We start from the raw sequence: 16,098 nt of genomic DNA on the forward strand, positions 1-16,098 counted from the left end.
TCTTTTCATTGCAGCCAGACCCGTATCTGTCTACACACACATGTCCACACATCATTCACTCATATGATTACTATTGACAGGCTGTCTTCTGAGCATTAGAGTATTTACATGATTATAATCTGCCATTATATCACAGGATAATCACAGTGTGGCTGTGACCTAGATCATTTGTTTTGAAGCTAATTATAAACAAAGTCAGACCTATATCACCGCTACACTGTGAAATCAATAGAGTGCTAAGTGCCTCCTGTATACCGGATGCCATTGTAAAACTTGAATAGACCAGTCCATTACATGCAGACACTGAAAGCTACTGTGTCCATTAAAGCTTGGCTGACATTCATTCAGTCATAACTGATGTAGCAGTGATCCACATAACAACACAATGTGTTTATGTTGCAGTGTGGTGTGACTGAGCGGTCAGACAGACTATAAATGGCTCTAATACTACACTGTTTCTTAGAGGTTGACACCGTAACGGAGCACATAATAAATGGTGGTATAAATTGTGTTGTGTCAAAGTGTCGCTGTGTGACAGGAGGCTATGCCTCAAGGCCACAAGTGGCCACACAGCTGGTGTGTGTGTGTGTGAGGCCACAAAGCCATTGTCTACATGTGTGTATTATTAGCTTTGATGGATTGATGTTTTTTTGCTGAGAGAATATTGTAGTTCAAAATAATTTATAGATCATTACATAAAAGCTAACTGATGGCTTTTAAGAAGTGTTTCTAAATGATGATGTATGCAATAGTAAATCAATGTGAGTAATTATCTCATTTATGAATGATTTTTTCTTAGCTTCTCCGGATGAATCGTAATAAGGCACAGTCTGCAATAGCTTGGCTAACATTTCCTCTCCCTCTGTCTCTCCTCAGAGCGAGTTCTCCCTCAGGAGTTGTTATTGTTGGATCTCCTCCAGCAGTGGGGAGCCAGGAGGCCCGAGGTCAGCTTTTACCTCAGACACTGCCCGCCCTGGGCGCAAGGTACGTCAAAACAAACACACATACAGTACATCCACCCAAACGTCTTATATGAGTCTAATTGCTGACAAGAACACCTATCAAAGAGATTTCTTTTTTCTTTCAGTGTTGAGCAACATTCACTCATAAGTGGAAAACACACAAACAGAGACAGTGGTGTGTGTGTGTGTGAGGTGTAGAGATGAGGTCAGGGGCTCAGTCAGTAATTAGCCAGATAAGATGATTAGAGTTACATAACATCGACTGGGCCAACCTGAAGGGGCGGGGGACAGAGACAAGGACAGAAAGATGACAGATGATATCCTGCTAAAACAGCTGTTTGAATTTCTCAGTGCATGTGTGAAAACATTTATAAAATCAGTTCACAGCTGATTTGGTATCATGCCAAACCATTCACGCTACATGACTTTCTTTTCCCTAAACGTAAACTTACGTTAAACTTGTTTGGGGAAAAGGAAGTGAATGAATGATTGTGTAACATTTGACTGTGATAGCAGCCAAAGCATACAACAGCAGGGCACTGTGGTGCTGGTGTGTGTTTTTGTGTCTGTGTCCGCTCCCCGCAGGGAAAGGACAACCTCACCACCTGCTGGTGTATTCCCTTTTTACCCCTAAGTCTTTAAAAACATAATCATCATTCATTAGAATCTTATTTTTACCATATGTGTGTGAGCAGTGTACTCTGAATAATGAATTAAACATGACACGTATTAGTCTTGGCTGAGTCATAGAGCCTATTAAGATTTTCCCATGTGCGTGTTTTGACTGTTTATGAAAATATGTGTATCTAAACCTTTATTAAAACTATATTTATGCAACACCTGTTCTTGTCCCTGTCAATTATTCTGTCGACAATGAACAGGTTTTAGCCCAATTTTCTGTCCCTGTCATTTTCCATGCAGTCACAGTTTGTTGTGCCAGCAGCTCTGTAATAGGTTTAGGAGCAACAGGGTGAGATCCAGAGTAAGATAAGAAGAGCAGCAGTTCATTTGGCCGCCTGCTGTGGAGAGAAGAACCTGTTTTCCCCTTTGTTCCTCTGTTTCCCGAGCCAATATGTAACCCAGATGTGGTTTTGAGGTGAACGGCTGCCATACAACATGCATGCAAACCGATGAGGGCCTGGCTGGTCGATGCCTGCCTGCAGCACCTGTCCCTTCAGTTTGGCTGCCATCTTGTGTTTGGCTCCTCACCTAATATCATAAAACAGCTTCTTAAACCAGCCAGTTGCTCTCCGAGGACCAGAGCAAAACATTTCCCTTATGTATTACCCCCTCCCAGGCTAATTTAACATCATCTGCCCTCTGTGCCTTATTGAAGGTGCCTGTGGCGAATTTGCACCTCCCACACAAGGACATCACCTTCCTCTCAGAAGCTTACACTGCTTCTCTATATCATCAAATAACCAGCCCTGTTAATGGAGTGCAAGCTGTTCTCATTGGGATGGAACAGGGGTGATTAACTGTGAATCGAAACTCAGCACAACTAATGATGATGTGTTTCTCTCTGTTTCCATGAATGAATTTTGATTATTAAAATATTACTGTAACTATCCTAGAGTCAGTTGAATCTAAATACTGTTTCAAGCACTGTTTTGATTGTAAGATACAGTTTTAAGTGCTCCAGTGAATGTAAAGTACTGCTGTAAGTGCTCTATTGACTGGAGGTGAAACCTGGAGCTGCCTGGGATTAGCCCAGATTGAACCTGTCTGGTCTTAGTAGCATTAAAACGAATTCTAATTTTGGATTACACACTCAGAGGAAGATAGAGCTGCGTATAGATGAAAGAAAAGGAGCAGTTCCACCTTTTAATTTGAACCCAGAGTTTATTGTGTTCAGTGACATTTCTATTTTACCCCAAAAAGCAAATAAACATGTTTTCTGCTGCATGTTTTGGATGTTATAAACCAACCGGCATGTATACAACCTCTGCAGAATCAATATTACTGTAATACAATGCACACTGTCTTCAGTAGTAGGGATAAGAAAGATTTTATTTAAAGAAGGACAGCGCTAACAAGGATACATAAACATACTAACTTTCACTTGTAGAATACTGAAAGTAAAACATGATTGAAATGAAAAATATCAAAACATATACATACATGAAAAAAAGGAAAATCTATGAAAAGATATTTGCAACAAATTACAAATTTTGATGGAACTGTACACCTGTAAGGGAAAGAAAAGCAAAGTTTTACACCCAAAGGCTGATGTCGCCTGTACATTTATCTTTGTGATAAGGCACACATGGTTGAATAGTTAATTAATTAATAGTTATCTCACTCTCTCTCCCTCCCTCCCTCCCTCCCTCTCTCCTCTCTCTCTCTCTGTCCGTCACACGAGGCTCAACTCACCCAGATCCATTTTAATGTGTTATTTCAGTGTCTCTGCTCAGATTTCTTTTCATTGTTCATTTATATGCAGGAAGTCAGCAGCCTTTGGAGCAGAGCTGGACCTCGGAAGCAACAGAAAGCGCTAATGACAGGGTAGGTGGACACATGCGCACACACACACACACTCACTCACACACACACACACAGGATTTGGGCTGGACTGAAGGTGCAGGACATGCCGTGTTCTGCATCTCCAATTAGCTAAACCTCAACACTCAGGACCCATTGTGCATTGTTCATATAAAGACCTTTTGCGCTGTAACACATAATGATATGATATTTTTGAGAGCTTCAGTTTGTCTCCTGCACCTACAGTATACTTTAATGATCTGTGATAAAGGCCTTTACTTGAAAAGATATTGTAGATTTCTGTCGACTAAAGCAACATTTCTGAACATAAGAAAGGACATTCAGATTCCTATAGATGAGTTAACTAGTTAAACCTAAAATCCTAGCTACACAAGCCCCCTTAAAGCTGCACGTGTTCTTAACTATATGCTGCTGGTTGTGATATTCAGCAGACTTCTGAGGTAAAAGTGCTGCAGTTTTAGAGGCTGCTTTGCAAAGAGCCAGCAACATTAAGTCCAACCCAATGAACCATGTTTATTTGATTACACTTTCTTTGTGAACACAAATTAAACATGAAAAATGTTTTCGTTTGTGCGTGAGTGTGTGAGTTTTCACACACACGTATAGTACATGCACATTTGTGTGTATGTATTTGTCTGTCTGTGTGTGTGTGTGTGTGTGTGTGTGTGTGTGTGTGTGTGTAGTCTTGTGGATTAGCCCGCGGATTAGTGACAGTGATGTTTATAGTTCTCTACAGCGAGAACCATGTGAACACACACACACACACATACTTGTCTTAGTATCAGTTGTAAGGACACTTGTTGACACTTGTTGCATTCCCTACACTAACCTAAACCTGATTCTAACCTGAACCCTAAAACCAAATCTGAACTTTCAAACGTCCCTTTGAAGTAGAGGGGACCAGACAAAATGTCCTCACAATGATGGTTTCAAACCAAGATTTGTCCACACAACCACAGAAAGACACAAACACACACACACCTAGTATATCCTCTGTACATATAGTATAATTATTGTATAAATAGTGCCAGACAGACAGAAAATGTGAATTAGCCTTTTGTCAACAGCATGACTAATTACCGTTAGCTTACTGTTTTGATTTGCTAGCTTGCTTTATCCTGTTATCTTCCCCACAAAATAAGGAGTCATTTGGTAAAAGGAGCAGATGACTTCATGTTTGCAGCTTTTTATTTGTCACTAACTGCTATTTTCAACCACGTTAGCTATTGTATTTAACACAGGCTAGACGTTCTCTTTATACATGTTGGTAAGGCCTTGGTTAGCCAGTCACCCAGTCACCAAACATGTTTCTGTGTGTGTGTGTGTGTCTGTGTCTGTGTGTGTGTGTGTGTGTGTGTGTGTATCTGTGTTGGTCAGTCTGCTGGTTAGTCAGCCAGTGTGCATGTGTGTGTCTGTGTGCATGTGTTGGTCAGTCAGTGAAGGTAGGATTAGCTTGGTCTCATGACATAACCGGGCTAAGAGGATTGTTAGCTAGCCAAACAGCTCCTCCTCCTCCTCCCTGTTCTCCTCTTCCTCTCACCTCTCTCACTCCTTCATGGTCGTCTTGAAATCTCTGTCTTTCTCTTGTCTCCTACATCTTACATTTGGTTTAAAGCAACAACAAAGAGTTTGAGGCAAGACAGGAGCGTGGGGGTGAGTTCTGAGAATGTGTTTCTTTTTCTCTTATGTGGGTGTATATTTGTGGGTGTGTGTGTGTGTGTGTGTGTGTGTGTGTGTGTGTGTGTGTGTCTATATTTGTGTGAGTATGTGTCAAGCTCAGCAAAGTGTGTATGTGCATATCCTTTACACTTTCTACCCACCTTACACTTTGTTGCCGTCTTCACACATTAGCTTTTCATACATAATACAACAACTGAAAAGGTGGAAGTAGGAGCAAATGTAAACAGGACTTAAAATGTGAGTGTGTGCGTGTGTGTGTGTGTATAACTTTTTTGTCTCCTTAAACTTCTGAAAGATACCCTCACACACACTGGCTGACAGCTTGACATACCAGTTTGTCAGTGTGTCAGGTGGGGACTTTTGGCCATGTGCTTCTATGTGTGTATGCGTGTGTGTGTCACAAAATGACAGCACAGTAAGTGTTTATGTCAGCAGGATTTACATCTTGTGAAAACTGGACGCTATGTGCAGGCAGGGTGTGGCTTCTTTTGGCCGTGTGTCTTTCGGCTTGACATTGTTATTTTGTCTGAGTGTCTGTGTGTGTCTGTGTGTGAGTGTGTGTGTGTGTGTGTCAGCCTTACTTAGGGACGTGGATCCATGACTCCAAGTCAGGGTGTGACTCCTGGCTCTATATAATCATATCCAAAAGCTCTCCCTTACTCACTCACACACACACAAACACACACCAGATGCTGTTTCTTGATGACAGTGTGGACAGACGTCTGTGTGCATGTATGAAATAGAGAAGGAGATTTATTACCTTAGTGTTCAGCAGATTTAGATTATTCATCACTCATATCAATATTAGTAATAATGTCATTACTCATCACAGTAATTCATCTCTTACTTTAATGACTGAATGGCTTTAAAAATTCAGAATAAGTCAGTCATTAAATGGAAAACCAGACTGTGTTCATGTTATTCTTTTACTCAGAAAAGTAGTGGGGGGAATTTCACTTTTTCTTTTTTCTTTTTGTGGCCATGTTAACACCCGAGGCCAAGGGGTGGCGGTTTCACTCATCTGGTCGTTAAGTCCACTATTTCGGTTCAGAGGGAAATATCTTGACAAATATTTGGTGAATTGCTGTATTAGTATTCATGGTCCCCAGAGGATGGCCATTTTAACATGCATTTCAACCCTTTGCATAAACTGAATTGAAAGAAAAGCATTTACACTTCTTTTGAAAGTTAACCATTCTGACGTTGGAGGGATTGAATTAACGTTAGCTGTATGAAAAGAAGACAGGTGTTGCATGACTATTGACTCTTTGCATTATTTCATGACTTCCTGTCTAAACTGGCTTTTATATTAAGGATAAAAATTTTAATTGTGAAAAAGTACTACATGGTGGTGTGAAATTTAGCTTCTAATCAAAGACGTATATTACTGGCAAATAAATATTTCTGCCTGACGCTGGGGTTTTGCAGTGTCCTTCTCCTCCCAAACCCAGCCTCCTACAAACCTCGCCTGTAACCTCACAACGACCACAGGGACTGTCACACACTTTGAGTTAACACACGCACACATGAATCAGTCTGTTGATCCAACTGTGTGTAACTCTACCCCATCCAGCTGTGTCTGAGACCACTGCTGAGGGATATATTAAGAAGTCAGGTGTGTCTGTGTGTTTGTGTGCTCTTGACAAAACACACATGTCAGGGGTTGTGTTGACGTAGATTAATGTGAATATTTTCGCTGTATGTCATCACCAGAAATGCCTCAGCAGGTTATATGATATTCTGGGTTCAGGGACATCGGGAGGCTTAAAGTATCAGATGTGACCTAGTGATGGTTAGATAGAGGTTTGGCTACTATAAAGAGAATGTTTTACATGTTGTTTAAAGTTTTCCAATAATGCCTGGGTCGTGTTGTGTGGCATCAAAACTTTGAGTCGTCTTGTTTTTACTCCTGAATTCTGCTTTAGGTGTTTGCTGTTTTACCCAGAGACATAGTCAGGAGACATGATGGGCAAACTGTCTGTAATGGGGTTCAAAGAAGTGAACTCTCAGTTACAGGATGATCCCTGTAACAAGCAGGCCACCCTGCTGTGTGCATGTTACTCACTGGAGTGGTTCTGATAACAGAAACAGAGTTTTTTCCCTTTAGTTTGACTGGAGCTGCAGGAATGTCTGAAGGCTGTTATTGTAGATTAGGAGGAATATTTTTACTGGAGGCGTACAGCAGATGGGAAGGGGATGGGTTTCATTGTGAGAGGGACCTGTGATCAGAACGTGTGTGTATGTGTGTGGGAATACTTCTGAGAACATACGCACTGGTGGGAGATGTAATACTCCCACACTTAGAAGGTCAAATATTCCCATGTGGTTCAGATTATAGCTGTAATCACAACATACGTCAAACGGCCGCAGAGACCAGTGAACAGCAGCAATATGAGACAGTTGTTGCCAGAGTTACAAAGAAATTGATCATTAGTAATCAGTTTCTACTGTCAAAGTTCAGTAAAATGCCACTAAATGTGAATTTATTGACACTAATACAGTGGAACTTTGAAACCAGGCTTTACATACATTTTCATGTTAATGGTAGTATCCTTCTTCTTCTCCCTCACAGTGAAACAATCCCCACTCTCTGAATATATAGCATCTGTGCACTGAGATACAGAAGAAACGATGTGAAGAGAAGTTTCTGTGTATCATGGTCTGTTCATGCCAGAGTGACAGGATTGAGGATTTGCAACTGACAAAGACTGTAGGCAGCTCTACCAGGGAATCCAGACTTGATTGGCACCAAATCAGATACTTGAACCTCCTTGGAATCTGTTGCGTCTTCTGCTGCATTGCCAGCTGAAAACCACATAATCGTTCAAAGACTAAATAACTGTTGTATTTCAAAGGAAACTATGCACATTCAAAATCCAGCTCTGATTCTTTTGAATGTTGCCTCAAACTTTGTACCAGTGAAAACCACCCAGTGAGCACAAGAAGCATTTTTACAGACCCAGTCAAATAAAAGCAGTTCAAGTGAGCTGTGAACCCTTTAGTATGGAAACACTGAGCTCTACCAATGCCACGCAGTGGCACACACTGTTCTGTGTTGAATTCTGGCCTGAAATCAGTTCAGATAAAGAAATGGTTCAGGTCCAGGTTTTTAGTCTAGATTAGTGATCAGAGACGTCACATTTACATCAAGCTTTGAAGTGAACTTCAAATGAGGTTGTGAGCCAGTCATCTGGCTGAAGTGAATGAATAGGCTTTCCATAAAAGACTGCAACACATCTAGACTCTGAAATACTTTATATACAATGTGCAAAATCATATATCATCTCTCATGTGTCACTCAGTCAACAGGGAGCCAGTGATCTGGAGGGAACACAAGGATGATTTTGATGTGCTTTCATCATTTAGTGCAGTGTTGGCTGTAATTGCTACCTCTTCCTTCAAATTTGAAGGTTTTTCCCTTTGAAGAGCTGCTAACTTTCTAAAAGTAATTTTAAAGCCCGGGGGTTTCAGTAGTTTTTGATGAATGTCCCTTTAGTGATGTAAGTCCCTTTTTCAAGTATCCACTTCTGAAGTGGATACTACTTCTGAAGGAGACTTGAGTAGTTCAGTTTCAGCCTTTAATAACTTCTGAATATTAATGAAAATGTCACCCAATTTCAATAATACTATTAATAATAATAAGTTATATTTAATTATTAAAACATAATGAATCACTGTTAAATAGTCCTACACACACACAGCCCACTCACACCCACAGATGCCTTCACCCAGATCAGCAACACTGGCAAAAATTCCAGTCTGCTTTCATTACTGGATGTGTGTGTGTGTGTGTGTGTGTGTCTTTTACTGACTGAGACAGATGTGTGTTTGTTTCACAGAATGAAAGAGAAAATGTGTGACGCAGCAGTTAAGTCACATGTCACTGTGTGTGTGTTGCAGAGCGAGACAGAGAAAGAGAGAAGGGGAAAATATGACGCAGCAGGAGTCAGCTGTTACACCAATGTGTGTCCGTTTGTGTGTATGCGCGCACATATATGTCATATATGGGCTGTGTGCGAGTGCCATGTCTGGCAGGAATGTGTGCCATGAGACCGCTGCGCACGCTTCCATGGCCGTTAATCTGTCAGCGTCATCATCATCAACATTCTCATCTTCCTCATAACACACATCTGGAGCTGGAGGCAGGGGTTGACAGAGAGCAGCGATTGCTCCATCAGGTTGTGGTGCAGTGATTTCCCTTCTGAGAGAAAGTGGGAGAAAGAAAGAGGGATGTGTGAGGGGGAGAGGGAGGGAGGGAGAGAGAGAGAGAGAGAGAGAAGGGGATGTCGCTGCAGCAAAAAGCCAGCTGCAGAGGAATGACAGGCATTGAGAGAAAGAGAGATGAAGGAATGCAGATATGTAGAGAGAGGGGGATTAAGGAAGATACTGAAAGGTGTAGAAGAAGAGGGGTGAACAAAGATAAAGAGATAAATAAAAGGATGGAGGGACATACAGAAACATGATTAGAAGTGTAAGAAGGGTCTGGAGGAGGTGTGAAAAAGAGGATGATAAAGAAAGATGGAAAGATAGAGAGAAAGAGGGAGGTGCTGTATATAAAAAGGGATGGAGTCAGTGACTTTCCCTCTTTCTGTCTTTTTGTACCACTTTCTTGGTTTACATGTTTGTAGTAATTGAATGCAGTGTCACATTAGTGGGTTTTCCACTCTTGTGCACACGTCATATGAGAACACACCAATAACTGAGAGAGAGTCTGTGTGTGAGAGAGAGAGAGAAAGAGAGGGTGGGAGGGAGGGAGCGTGGGCCGAGCAAGAGAGAGACGGAGAGCGAGGGGGGAGAGAGTGTCGTAAATCACAGCACATCACCAGGCAGACGAGAGGGAAAGTTATGATAAGGATCGCTCTCCTTTCACCCCCTTTAAGCGTTTCTCCCTCGAGCCTCCGGCAACATTTTTCCATCTGAAACCATTCAGGTCCGCCGTGTCTCTGAGCGGAGTGTGAGGATGGAGTGGAATGAGGTGGATTTGGTGCAGGAATTTACTGTTGAAGGACAATGCAGCAAAATTAAAGTCCGCTCCTGCAGGATCACATGGGACAGCCTGCAGGTAAATACAGCACAGCGGGAGGCTGACAGAAACTGCATGTTAATGTCAGCTGGGGGCTCAGAGCAGCACAGTCTGCAGGATGCTGTACAGCGTCTTAACAGCACGAGCAGCAGAATACAAGACACCACTGTTAAGTGTCAGGTGAATTGTTAACTTTTCAGTAGCTGTAGGATGCATGTCATCGTTAGAGAGATTAGAAAGATAGACGCTGCTGCAGGTGAGGATAAAAACTTCACTGACAGAAAAACAAAAAGACGTCACACTCACTGTTTTGATTGACAAGCCATCTTTGGTCCAACCAATGGCAAATCTCACAGATTAAGTCAGCAAGATATTGTACAGTACATTCACAGTGCAGATAGTGTTACTTACTGTTTGCGTCAGGAAACCTAATATCTTTAAAAGTGTCAGCTTTTTAGGGTTTGTTGTAGTTTGATGACCAGGCTTTTTCCGGCTACTGATAAAATTTAGTTCCAATTTAGCTCCAAGAATCAATGATTTGCTGCTGTGTTAGAAGCTCAGATACAGTGGAGGGTTATAGAAAATAGACTTACTGGCCTTTTTTTAATACATCTTCACATAATGCACATTACTGTGTCATTTGGTCATAGGTGACACCATAATTTTTCTTGCGGGGGCTAGTTAGGGGCTTAATTAGACATGCATATGTAGTATTTAAAAGTCTTAAGTATCATACAATATCCTTTCTAAAAACACTTGTAATATTTCAAATCACTACACATCAGTGTAGTGATTTGAAATATTAAGTGCAAGCAAAGGGCAGGCAGATACAGAAATATACGACAGTCTTACCTGGAAAACTTGGAAAACGAATTGAAAATTTTCAGGCACAATAACAGAGAAACTACGCAGCAGTAGCCCAGACAGAGACTGTAGAAAATGCATACAAAATGTTGCCGTTTACTAGTTCTGTTGAGTTTTTGTGAGCTCCGGGCTACTTCCTCTGTCTGCCGGTCATCTAACATTGCTAACACCGTTGTCAGGCGTGAGTAACACCGCAGGAGCTACTGTAGCATGTCACCAGTGAGAGAGAAAACTGGAACTATACTTAAATCAGCTTTAATGAATTTTTTATAGTAACAATTTTCAAATATCTGTGTGAAAATAATGTTACTCTGTGATGGATGCCGCTTGTAATGATGAACCCACAGAGAATTATCCCCTGAATCTGCAGCTCTCCTCTGCTTTACGGAGCTTTGTAGTGAGTTTCAGCTCAATGTTTTGGTTTTCCCACCCACAGCTGGATGCGTACATTAACAACTGTTTGCTAACGAGTATGTCTTATTTATATTGCATACTTCAGAATTATGTCTTATCTGTGACGTGAGGTCATTCCAGTGCACAGAAGGTTGTTTGTCAAACATCTGGCAGTTTCATGCCGGGGCTGCACGGGCATAATCCTTACTGAGCTATAGCCTTATCTATCCCCACCCTACTGCCACCTATACATTTGTACATCTGTTAGTCATTGTACCAAACTGAAATACAATGAGCCCATTTTATTAGGTAAACCTGTACAACATTTCTGCCATAACATTTATTTTTTATGAAGATCATAATCTTAAATTTTTGGTTAATTAATGTGTTAATTCAGTGATATGTATATGTATTTAACTGGACTGCATTATACTGAGGGCGGGCAGAATATTAGAAACACCTTTCAGTGTAAAGCAGTCCACTACAACACCAGCACCAACTATGACCTCAGTGCTACAACATGTAATTGAATTAACACCTCTTTGACAGTGTCAGCACTGAGCATTTTAAGCATTATAACATTAGACTTTGTGGCAGAATGGTTGTATTGGATTGAATTAGATTGTACAGGTGCATTTAATAGAATAGACACAGACCTTATGATGAAAAATCATGAATGAAAGATTCTCTGCAACGGATTTTTGTTTAGACAACACTGAATCTTGTCATTGCCTCATAGGTGGATTCCTCCTGGAGTTTGTGTTGTACCAATCCATCACTACCACTACGTCACTGTTAGTAATATTGCCACATGATCACAACGGTGTTCTAATTATAGCGGCACTGCCTGGTCTCCTTTAAGGTGACAGCACTGGACCAGAGTGCATTAGCAGGAGATCAGTTTGTATCTGCAGATTCTTCATAATGCACATCAAAGTGAGGATCTGCAGAATCCCATAGGTCAGCAGTTAGCTAATGATATGTGGCACCACTGACTGGGAAACCAGCGTAATGAGCATAATGTCATCGTCTACAGCATGATGTAGTCTGCATGTTGGAACATGTGTCTGCATAATGTCTGTGAGAATTTCTATAGGTTAGCCTGAAGGTAATGATGCTTCCTATAGCACAGTGGGGCTATCAGTGTCATTAATCATTGATACAGATATTTAGCATGTTGCTAATGCAGCCAGAGTTAGAGCTTTCACTCCCTGAGCCCTTAAATGGCTGTTGGGTTTAATTTGTTGTACTAATCTCATATCTAAGAATTACCAAAACCCTGGGGCTCTGTTCAGAGTAATGGAGTTTTTCCATCAGCTCCTCCCTGAGTCATGGCACTAAAGTCTCCACTGAGATATGTGAAGATTTATTTTGAACATTCAACCCAACAAAATCACTGCCCTGGCATTTAACCGCATTCTCTCTTACCTCTGGCAGAGGTTGAGTTTTGATTCAAATCGGTTGGATATTGCTAAAGCCCATATTCTTCAGTACTAGACCTTTAAAATCATACTAGCGACAGACTGATACCTCTGACATCTTCCATGTTTAGCTGCTATTTCAGAGCTATACTCGGGTTCAACTACATAAAGATTGTACCTGTAGTACAGAATAGATCCCAATTAAAATTGTTGACAACAAGGTCTGTGGAATATTTAGAATAACTGGGTCACTAGTTCTGGGTAAAGAAGTTGGTTTAGAGGTTTGTATATGTCATTTTTCAGTGATTTGAGCCACAAACCAAATTCCATTCACCTCTGTTAGACTGGACATGTGGCAAAAACTTGTATCACTAAAAGCCTTTTCGATTGTTGTGTGTAATCAGGGTTGATTGTTATTATAACCTCTATTTAATCAGGTTTACACTTTGAGATAAAGATCTCATTTGACCACACTCATTTTTCTTGCTGAAAACCTTGACCCACTGCAGTTAGTACCACGTATTTAAAGCACAGTAACTCTGGGATTCCTCAGGGTTTCATTTTAGACCGTGTCCTGTTCCTATTTACTGACACTTGGCCATGTTAAGTCTAAACGTCTGTGTATCTTTCCATACATATAGACACAAAATATACATAGAGTGACATCTTTAAAATAAAATGCAACAGCTCTGTGATCAGCTCTGCTTCTAAATGTTTTTGTTTTAAATGTTCTATAATAATTATCATTATTATTATTTTAAATAATGATATGTGAAGTTTACCCATAGAGAGAATATACTATATTACAAACAGAATGCTGTAGTGTGTGGGAAAATCTTTATCCTGCCATAAATTGTTTTTTATGTATATTGATAATATGATGAGTCCTGAAAAAAGGCTGCCCCTGCTGCTAAAGCAAGAAAAAGAAAATCTCATAATGACTCATACTATAGTATGTTTTAATCCCAGGCAGAAACTACATTTTCTCATCTTTGGTCCCAGACCTCTTTTATTAGATCTCATCTAAAATCTGTTCTATAAAATAAGACTTGAATTCTACTATTGTGTTGTATTATACTGTATTATACTCTACTGTGGCATTATAGCTTTATTATGATGCAGTGCAGAGCTGTATGGTGTTGAAGCACTTGAAGCAGACCTGCCTTGTTATTAATGCTGCTGCATATATGTAGTCACAGGTTTACAAAGTAGCTTGATCATATTTCCCACCAGACAACAAATGAAAACTTTTGCATTGTCTAGTCTCTCTGTATACTGGAAATGAATGTAACAGACCAGGTGCTGTTTATGGTGTGTGTGTGTGTGTGTGTGTGTGTGTGTGTGTGTGTGTGTGTGTGTGTGTGTGTGTGTGTGTGTGTGTGTGTGTGTGTGTGTGTGTGTGTGTCCATGAGTGAACATACACAATAGCAGGATGTGGCTGGGCTGAAGCTTTCCGCTGTTGTCTGCTAAAGGCATTTCTCCACCCATCACCCCCAACCCCCCCAAATACACACACATTTTCTTGTCCAATCATAGAAATGTTTGTTCTGTACAACATCCACAAGCACAGCTTCTTAACAGAGAATGTTCTGGTGTGTTCCCGGTTTGATAAAACACTCCTCTGATAGTAGAATACAGGACAAATGATGAGTGTGATTTGTTTTTTTTTTCAGCAGATGTTGATGACTGTGTCACAGCACTGTACTGACCAGGGCAGATAGGACTCCGGCTATTTTCCCCGAACCAGTGCTATAATTCTGTCACTCTGCCAAGGCCACCAGCTGCTGGCCTAATAACATTTCTCTGCTCTGCACACTGAAGGTGCTCTGTGACCTGAAGTGTACGGTTGATATGTGTGTGAGCAGCTGTGTGTCATCTTGTCAGTAACAGTCCTATGCTCAATTACGTGTAATGAAGATACACAATGGGAAACATAGGCTTTTTTGGGGACATACTGTTTTAATATATGCAACTTTTGTGTGTGTTCTATGTGTGTGTAGGTTCCCCGTGTGGAGCTGACCCTCTCTGAGCTCCAGGAAATGGCCACAAGACAACAGCAACAAATTGAAGCTCAGCAACAGATGTTGGTCGCCAAGGTAACTTGAATGGATTGCCTGTCAGGAAGTGTAAGGTTATCTACATTACAGTCGGCCTGAAGAGGTTGCCCCCCATCCCAGGGGTCCCATGAGCTAAGGCCTCAGAGGAGTGTGTGTGTGTCTGTGTGTGTCTGTGTATGTGTGTGTCCAAGAATCATGGCTCATACGTCTTCCTTTGAAAGCGGACATGTGATCCAGGTCAGGGTTTAAGGACTGGCAGGAAAGAACAACTCCATTCCATGCTGTAGACAACCATTCACCTCCAGCTTTTGTGTGAGAGAGGGACACAGATCACGGTCACTTGTCCCCCATTCCCACATTAGGAAATGACCTTTCAGTCGACAGGAAGTGAGGTCATCAGGGGGACCACAGCTGCTGGGAAGCTGAAGCAGAATTGTACTCCAGGAAAGAGTCAGTAGGGGCGAGCCAAAAAAAAAAAAGTATTCTTTTAATTTCTTAAAGTCTCTCCATTCATTTGATAAAGTGTCTTCAAAGACTAAAATGAATAAAAGTGTTTTCTGCAGGGAACTGGAATATTTTCAAACACCAACTTTGATTTGGCCAATTTAGGTTTTTCAAAGCCAACTATGGCAACTTTATGCTGATGTTCAGCATTTTTAAAAGCATCAATTTCCCTGCTAAAATGACAGCTAATAAGTGTTTGCTTCCACTGTGTAAGTATTGAAGTATTTCCCTCTCCAGATGGAAAAGTGTCCCAGCCAACCAGTAAATGCAGTTTCCACTGTCTCAGCATTAGTGTGATACAACATTGGATGAGGATTTCTATGAAAAGAAAAGTCAAAAACACAGATACTGGCACCTTCCACATGCATGTTTACCCCTGTGCCATCCATCTAATGAAACAAGCTACTGTTATGTAATGTGTTATTACCGTGTGTGTGTGTGAATGTGTGAGTGTTTCCAGTGAATGATGGGAGGCTTCTTGCCAACATTCCATTTCCCTTTTCCTCTGTGTGTGTGCATGTGTGCGTGTGTGTTTGAGAGAGACACACGGGTCAGCTGTACTACGTGCCAGCATACAGAGAGATACAGAGAGAGAGAGGTGTAAACTGCTTCAGTCAGCATCACACATGACAGGCCTTGCTTTCCATTCTCTCTCTCTCTCTCTCTGTGTGTGGTGGTTTTATACATAAATG

General features: G+C 41.1%; 1 protein-coding gene across 2 annotated transcripts in view; it reads left to right on the top strand.

Moving 5' to 3' along the window:
- The window catches only part of LOC121197062 (apoptosis-stimulating of p53 protein 1-like), a 42,439-nt gene that overhangs the window by 11,895 nt on the left and 14,446 nt on the right, over positions 1 to 16,098 (top strand). For both annotated transcript variants that reach the window (XM_041060432.1, XM_041060433.1), the window contains exons 3-5: positions 877 to 984; positions 3,406 to 3,467; positions 14,846 to 14,941. In XM_041060432.1, the coding sequence (XP_040916366.1) occupies positions 877 to 984; positions 3,406 to 3,467; positions 14,846 to 14,941 (266 nt within the window). The remainder of the gene's footprint in view (positions 1 to 876; positions 985 to 3,405; positions 3,468 to 14,845; positions 14,942 to 16,098) is intronic.

This window comes from Toxotes jaculatrix, chromosome 17 (assembly GCF_017976425.1).
Source record: "Toxotes jaculatrix isolate fToxJac2 chromosome 17, fToxJac2.pri, whole genome shotgun sequence".
Classification (NCBI taxonomy): Eukaryota; Metazoa; Chordata; class Actinopteri; family Toxotidae; genus Toxotes; species Toxotes jaculatrix.